This window comes from Rhagoletis pomonella, unplaced genomic scaffold (assembly GCF_013731165.1).
Source record: "Rhagoletis pomonella isolate Grant_MI unplaced genomic scaffold, Rhpom_1.0 Rhpom_scaffold_00004, whole genome shotgun sequence".
NCBI lineage: Eukaryota > Metazoa > Arthropoda > Insecta > Diptera > Tephritidae > Rhagoletis > Rhagoletis pomonella.
The window spans coordinates 37,713,097-37,722,136 of NW_023458558.1; the positions used below are offsets into that span (position 1 = coordinate 37,713,097).

Sequence of the window (9,040 nt, forward strand, 5' to 3'; positions counted from 1 at the left end):
GCTTAATCGAGTTTCCAAACGCTGCTGAACGCCTATACAACAGGCCGCACAAGAGCAACGCCAACTGACAAGACGCAAGAATTGCTTGAAGCCCCGTTGAAGGCTGGCGGGCGCATCAGTCAGTTAGTTGGTGAGTAAGTGCGTTGAAATGGAATTAGATTTGTGTCTAAATATGAAGCGTAGATTATCTGCCTGCACCTTCCTACTTTTCGTTACAATCTGCAGCGCGCCCAATCGTCACTGCAGTTTTTTTCGGTCACTATCTATGTACGTGTATTCGTCAGCAGACTGAGCAGGGCGTCACAGCCATAGTGACAGCCACTTTCTCCAATTTTCTTTTATGGCCACTGCTGCAGCGCGTAATTTCGTACTTTTTTATGTCGCATACAGCAATCGATTTGGTATTTGACGGTAACAAGTGTGCTGAGGCTGTCAACAGCACCAATCTAATGTTTTGAGTTCTCAGCGATGCTCCGTTGGCCACAATGTTGCCCACAACGCATGCGTGTGCGCTTATATTACATTGCCTAAGTATGCGCTGTTTTCGTAGCTTTTCTGGTATTGCAAGCGCATTTTGGCTTAGTTTTTTGGTCAGCGACGATAGAGTTGCATTTTTTGAGTATATATGGACACCCAAACCAACAATGGCAGCTCACACTAAGAAGCAAGCATTTTTGCTAACTTTTGGTCATTCATTGATGGCATTGTTGGCTTCATTTTACTTGCGCTTGCGCTTGTGCTTGTGCTTATGTGTGTTTGTTGCTGGCGGACAATGCCTAATACTTAGATACTCTTGACAATTGTGTGCGGTTGAGCCTCAATTACATACACTGCTGTCAGTGGTCTCATCATATTGAGGGCGTCCCAGTTTAGCTAAGATTCTTTGCATTTTTTTGCGAAGAGTGTTAAATATGGCGATGTGTGGCGAAAATTGTGAAGCTTAAAATCAAGAAAGTATATTCTCCACCAACAAGTGAAAGAATGGCAAATGCGGATAATTCGTGGTACTTTTTTTTTGAAAGTGATGAAATATAAATTCTAGAGGATTGCCTATTTGTGAGCACAACTTTCGTTCATATCTGGAACATTATCAACGAGTAATAAGTCAAAACATAAAACCCAGCAGAGTTCACAAAAAAAAATTTACAAAAATTTATGAAAAATTGAGTGCTTGAAGGCAAGAAATAGAACACTTTTAGCATAAAATTTCATTTATAAAACTCATTTGCGAACAAAATCTTTGGCAATTTAAAATCTAGGCAAATAATATCCACAAATATGGGAAAAGTGCCCTAAGCGTAATGTACCTCCGAAGCTTTTTAAGCTCTTTATATTATTCGAATGGACGTACGAAGGAAGTTTTCTCTGGGCGTCACTTTTAAAAAGCTCAAAGCGCACAGCGTCGAGGCTGCCAAACTCATGCTCATATGCACTTTCATATTTTAATTGGAATGCTTAATACAAGTACCGGGTGGTGACGACTTAAATGAGCTTTAAAAATTCATGGCATTACTATAAGTACTACATTTTTTTGTACATAAAAGGCAAAACCGACATACATTTTGAATAGAAGAAAATCTCACTCTTCCCATTAAAACATGTCTACAGAAATAAAGAAATACATAAGGGACCGGCTTAAAAAGCTTTCAGCTTGAAGCTTATAACAAATAAATAAAATAATAATTTTACCCACCTAAACTGGACTTTATCGCAAAAAACTTTAAAATCTTACTATGATTTTAATTTATGCAGTCGAGATCTGAGCATTTAATATATTCCCATGATAAGTTCTACAAAGCTTTCCATATATTTTATCTAAACGAAGCTTTGAGAAAAGCTCTCAGCGGTTGCCCCTCCGCAGGCAATAACAAACCTCAAAGAAAAAGCTGTTCATAAAAAACGATTTGCCATTCGTAGTCAACGTAAAATTGTGAGACATTCCATCAGGACATCATAATCTGAAGGAGAATCTCAGCTAAGCATTTAGCAAAATTGTAATCTCAAAATATTACTATACAATTAATAACAGTGCCCCCAATCAGATGAAGAGAATTTTTAAAAGGCTGTTATTGTTTTATGTTCCTTTGTGCTTACTGTTGTTTTTTATGGAATCAATCGCGCTTTCGCTTTTTTATTTAAAATTTTTCTATACCGAACCTAGAAACTATAAACTATATTTTTAATGTTTCACCTGCAATGTTTTTTATTCCCTAAAAATATAAATCACACCGATTTTGAACTTAAATTATTCAAATCCTTCCGATAGATAGAATTCGTTGGGACTCTCTTTTGCGAGAGAAAGCTGGTACATATAGCCCTAAAACTTCCTCGTTAGTAAGCTTGGGCATTAGCCTTCTGGATTTATAGCCATGCTACTCCACCGTATATACTATATATATTAACTAGCACCCACATTTACAAAAACAAAAAAATTGATTCATGAATCGAAAATTTGTTTGAAAATCTGCTTCATAAAGCTCTTTGAATCTACCTTATTGTTTATGAATGGAGTCAAAAGAGTTTTGGCAGTGAAAGGCGCCGGGTATTTGCTAGTAAAAGTAAGCTTAAAAAATTTTATAAAATCATTTCCACGGGAAATATTTTGTTAATGAGAATAAGTTATTTGTATGAGCCACAGAAATGCAACTATTGTCTAGAGTGCTTGATAAATTTTCTATAAAGTTAATTATCCCGGATATTTAATAGACAATTTAGAAAAGTGAGTAGTTCGGCAGTAAGAAATATACAATTTTAATAAGAGTATTATTCAAAACAAATAGCAAGCTAATAGATTTTAATACCACATATTATTACAAATGCCGCTATACATTAAGTATTTATGTAAATTTCTTTCAAAGTCAGCTAAATAATTGAAAAATTAAAGCATATCAATATTTTAATTGTTTAACTACACCAAATAAATGTTAAAATTTATGTGAAAAAAGTTGTAAACGAAAAATGAATTTAAGAGCAACAGACGATATAACCAGAAAGCTTTCAGCATACAAATGCATGCACATAAGGGTGGTAAAAAAATAATAAGTCAGAATTTTAATGCCCCTGGTTTTTTTTATTTTGAAATCAAAAAATATTTGGAGGTCGCTCAAAGCTTTCCATGTACTCTTATTTTGTCTGGGGAAAAACCCAGTTTTCGTATAAATGTTATAAAACTCTTGAAAATCAATATTTTTCGATTTGAAGACTTTGTTTCTCTTCAGGCGACTTCTAATAACAATATTTTTACAGGGCCCTAAAAACCTCAAAAAATAGGTTGGACCACCCTAATGCACATACATATGTATTTAGGTATGCATGTAATTAAAAATAAATAAAATCATTTCCAACTCATGAATTTTGCTTTGAAATGCATTTAAAAATTTCCCCCAGTCAATGTTTGTTATTATGAAATAATCCCTTTTAAGCCTCACAAACACGTTCACTTTGATTTTCTATGTACATAAGCAAATATGAAATAAAATAAAAATTTATAGTGATTAAAATGTATATTTTTCTTACCAATAAAGTAATTTCTCGCATTAACCATTTCCTGATGTTTTTCCCCTTTCTCTCTTTCTTGCTCTGCTCTGAACAGGTCTAATCGTAGCCGGCGCGATTTTCCTCTTGGCTCAATTCACTATCTACATCATCTGGAAGACTGTACAGAAACGCTCGAAGAAGGAACGCTACTTGTATCAGCATGATTCCTCAGCGGCTGGCGCTGTCAATTATGGCGCACCACCGATGGTCTATGGACAAGCGGCTGTCGCTCATTGCGGCGGCGTTACTGTAGCTTCGCACTCAGCTAGCAGCAATGCAAGCGATACGCTGGGCAAGCTCTACGATAGCGGCATGACGGGACGTTATGGACAGCAATATTGAAAGTAATTGAACGCTTGATTGCTTAATTGGCTGGTGGAAGAAATAAAAAAAGTATTCCACAAAATTAAACTAAATACTATAACAAATTGACAGTGAAAACTATACAGACATAAACACAAACAATTAAAGCACCGCCACATAGAGAAACACGTAAAGACACCCATACACGCATACACTAAAATTCACAAGATTTTCGAGGCTTAGGCGTTAGTTGTCCTTATTTATAATAGGTTTCGTTTTTTACTTTAATACGTAACGAAATTTAGCAAACAAAAACTGCAGCAAAATATAGGAAGCGTAAGGCCTATGCGCTGCCGCGTATTTTTTTTTTGTATCCAGTAGTATAGTATGCAAAATAGTATAGTTTTTTACGAAAGCAAAAATAATAAAATCTTTTACTTTTCTTACTTTGAAAAAGGGATTATCTAATCAGAACAATGAAGTCAGAAGAAAAATTTCAGTTATCATTTGATTGCTTTCATTTAGCAAATTCTATGGATATTTCGATATTAGTAAACATTTAGCGTAGCTTAGCTCTTAGAAAATAACTAAATATATTTTATTTAAATTAGTATTAGTAAAGGAGGGTGCAAATAATTTGACGATATGTAGTAAAATGCCGCTTCTAACGGTGATTTTAGTCGGCCGATAGTAAACCAACTAACCCTCAATTAACTAGCGACTATTTTTTTTTTTTTATGAAGTAGACTATACTAACTAATGAACCGTTTGACTGAAGACTATACATATACATATATATAAACAAAATCTACGAGATAGTTGGCTGCAGTCGTAAAGTCGTAAGCTAAAATTACTGTTTAGGACTGCGCATTATGTGAGTAAAGTTAGAGAGAAAATTGCTAAAATAAATTCTATGCTAACGACAGACATAAAAAATGAAAAATTTAGTTAAACGCAAACTAGTTAAGTTAATAATTCACCCAAAAGTGCATATAAAAATATTTATGAGCTATTAAATATTAAAATAAAACTAAAAATAAAAACATAAAATCCTATTACACTAAACCGTTAACAAGTTAGCTTGTAACTTTTCATATTTATTTACTTTATATTTGTGCTGTAAAACTGCAAAAACAAAAACACGCCAACGGCAAAACCCACAACTACACTACCACATGAGTATGTATGTATGACTGTATGTACATGAGGTCGGGTCATCTTTTAATTTTTTACTATGCGCTTATAGGAAAGGAGTTATCTACATGTAATGCTAACTAAATTTTGCGAAAAAAACATTGGTCTAAAATCACTTTGAAGTACGCCAAATTGCTAAAATAGGTTTCGAAGAAAGTGTGAAAATTTTCACTGTTGTGCCCTCTGATGGAAGTTTTAAGATACAGATAAATACAGAAATGGATTCCTCATATCAAAAACCCTCACAGCATTTTTTAAAGAAAATTTAAGCTCTTCTTTACGACACTACAGCAAAATGCTGAGAAGCATATTTTCGCAATTGGGCAAACTTCAAATTGATTTTAGACCCATGTTTTCTCCGGCAAATTTTCTTAGAATTACGCGTGGCATCGTTCTGTGCTATACGCGCATAGCCGAAAAAATTCGCAAACAAATTGACCCGCCCTAATGTACATACAAAGGCATGAATATACCCTGCATTGTAAAGCGAAAATACTCAGTAAGCGTACCAGTAGATTAACTAGTGTCAGCTGATGCGAATGCTGACAAGTTCATTCAATGGATAGAGATCATACAGAGGCTGACTGGCTGGTCTACTTTGAACAGCTAAATATCAATTAATCGGTATTTGTCCGTAGGGTGACAATGACTTATCGGGAAGACTTCTGCTTTGTTTCTGAGATTCCTGGCTCGAGTTTGCTCAGAGCCATGCTTCGCTGCAATACACCGCCGACCCTTGTGACTTTTTTAGCAGCGTGAACAAAATAAAAATTGTATTTCATTAGCTGAGGATACAGGGAAACTATTTAAAAAAGTGGCTTAAGCTATGACGAAGGCTTACTAGTATGTCAACTGTTCGATACTGTTGCAAAGCCTGACAACTGGCATCTCCTAAAATAATGCCATGTTAAAAAGTCCCGTTATTAACATGGAAAAACCTAGAAGACAAACTAATTAAGGCGCAAAGCGAAGTTAAGAACTAATGCTTTCACTGCACTTACAAATTTGAATGCACAATGCGCTCTAACAACAATAGCAGAAAATACACTCAACTACATACATACATACATAAGAGCAAACGATGACAAGTATGCAAATTTCCTAAGTAATTTTGTATCAAAATACATAGGTAATTCAACAGGTAACACAAAAAAATACATGTCATGCCAATGCATATCCGTTGGCTCCAAATATGATAATAAATTTGCCTAAAAGAATTTTTACAGCTCATAAACATAACTTCTAAAACTATTTATTTATTTACATATTTATATAGACCTATTTTTTCACGACTGTATGAACTACTTAAGACGAAAAAAAGTACTACACTTTATTTTTTGTTTACTATTTATTCAAACGCTCCAGCACAAAGACATATACACGCTCAGAATGAACACCTGAACACCGTGAATGCATAAGGTGGTGCTCTGTAGTTAGATATTTTTAAACGATTATTATTATTATTATTTTAGCAAAGTCAACGTAAAACTGCACTTTGTGAAGCTTAGATAATAGATTGGAGAAGAAGTAGTAATAAAAAAGCAAAATACACAATTAAAAGAATCAAAAGTCTATACAACGTTGCAATAACTTAAATGGATCCATTTGATTTTTTGTGAAATTGCTTAGTTGAATTGCTTAAAAATATTATTAATATTAAAATATTTAACGAAAGCATTGATTAAATATAATATTTAGCTTTAGTCTTTTTTATACGAATTGTACTGATTAAGTCTATGAAACCAATAAAGTGAAATACATATTTATATAAATTTAATATTTAGTGTCGTTTATTATTAAAAAGTGCATTATTTTAATATATTCAAGTTCAAGTGAGTGGGGAAACTCCGAAACATGTTTGTAACCAAGCAAAATTTAATAAGGAAAGGTAATACATACATAAAATTGGAAAAATTTACCTCTCATTGCCTAGAGGTGTAAAGCTCTCTCTAATCTAAAAAGGAACATAAATTGGAGGAACTGTATTGAGCTGAATCTAAAGCGCACTGGCAAAAAAAAAGAAAAATCAACCAAAAATTTGTTAAAATTACCAAATTCAAACTAGAAAAGGAAACAAAGTTACCTTTGTTTTTTTTTTTTAATGCTAACAACGCTGTGGTTGATATTTTCATGGTAATATTAACCACACTTTTGTTTAAATTAAATAAATTTTTGGGTTGTCGATTTGGTCGCTTAATGCTTTTCATAATTCGGATATAAAAACAAAAAAATGTGTATTATCATTTTAATGCGTAGCCTATCACAGGATTCGAATCCAAAGCTTCTGAAAGTTACCAAATGACAGCAAACATCTCTGCGCACTCAGCTACAGCCGTTCTGTAAATGTTCCCTCAAATAAAAACTTGAATAAATTTTCTTCGTTGTTGTTGTTGTAGCAGCATACAGATTCCCCCCAAAAGTTTTTGGGGAGTGTTGCTGTTGCTGACAGTTCTTGGCCAGATATAAGTCTGGATCTTTCCGATTACGTAGACCCGACTGTCGTCGGAACGAAATTTTCTTCGTCGTTTTATTTAGTTCTTTACTTCACAGATACTTTTTCGTAATTAAAACAAACAAACCAGAAAAAAAAATAAAACTGATGTATTGCCGCTGACGGCATTCGAGCCGAACTTGGGAAGCTAACCAATAACAGCAGATATCTCTGCACGTTCAGCTAAAAGACATAAAGTGCAGTTACCCACGGACGTAAAAATGGAGAACGCGTCAGCTGACATGATCCATCTCATTAAATCTGCGTGTTTACAAAAACTCACCACCGCATGACCGTGAGACTTAGACGTTGCTTCTCTCTCTTTCTATCAATAATAAACTTAATATGTTTCTACGTACTTCTTCGCTACGCTACGTACACGTTGGTGGGTAACCGCGCCCATACAAATGAGTTTTCGAATGTTCAACTTTAAACACATTTCTTACAATTTAATATAATTACCATAAAAAAATCAAACCATAACTTGGTTGAAAAAACCATTGTACATTTGGCCCGATGCGTGAACGGCGGGCAGCGTTGATCCAGATCAACTCATTAATTCAGAATTGACTGCAGTTTATCCCACTTAAGTCCTGCAGCTAATAGTATGTTCACGTTGAGCCATGAATTTGAGTTTAATGTTTTGTGTTTATGAACAACTGTCAAGTGTTCTCATTGAGGTGTTTAAGAGGCTCAGATTTTAATTTCATTGACTGATTGATTGATTGTATTGTATTTAATTTACTTTTTCACGTTCAGCCTGTTTCCATACTCCAGGATTTAGAAATATTGTCCGAAATAGTCGTGGCGATTGACAACAAGGCTAGAATACCAACCATTTAGCTACAAAAAAATAAGGTTCGATACAACTTTTTGCGTTGATTTCAACCATACCAAAATTATTTGGCACAAATTAAAACAAAGCCAATAAAAAGGAAATAATTTTGCCGTTTATAAAAGTACTGATGCAAATTTATGGATAGTTTAAATGCCTTCATATTTATTTATTGTTAAGGGATCGATGTAGTTATTAACTTTTGAGTAAATTAGCGTCCTCAGTTATTGAAATATCGGAGTTTTCATATTTCTGAAACTTACCGTTATACTGGAAGCGGGTGTAATTTAAAGTCCGATTTGAATAATTTTTCACGAATTTCTTTTCCATACTAAGGTTAATAAGTGTACCGATTTTGTGGTTATAAGTGTAAATTACCGTTATATGGGAGGTGGGCGTGGTTATTTCCCAATTTCAACAGATGCCTTAGCTAGGCCTTACGCATGGTTCGTACCGAGTTAGGTAAGGATTGGTGAAGCGGCTACTGAGATACATCATTTCATCATAAGTGGGCGGGATCACGCCCACTTTTCGCCAAAACTCTGCTTCACATGCTAATCAATTTGTATCCAATATTTACTGAAATATCGTAGTTTTTGCATTTTTTTGAAAATATCCATATATGGTAAGTGGGTGTGGTTACAGTCCGATATCGCCCATTTGCCATACCAACCTACCTT

At 34.3% G+C, this 9,040-nt stretch overlaps 1 protein-coding gene across 1 annotated transcript in view; it reads left to right on the top strand.

Annotated features, from left to right (window-relative positions):
- LOC118737545 overlaps nt 1-6,811 on the top strand; it is a gene marked incomplete in the record, with an annotated part of 159,008 nt that extends 152,197 nt beyond the window's left edge. The window contains 1 exon segment of the mRNA XM_036468119.1: nt 3,593-6,811. Within this exon segment, the coding sequence (XP_036324012.1) occupies nt 3,593-3,879 (287 nt within the window).
- Nucleotides 6,812-9,040: the final 2,229 nt, after the last annotated feature.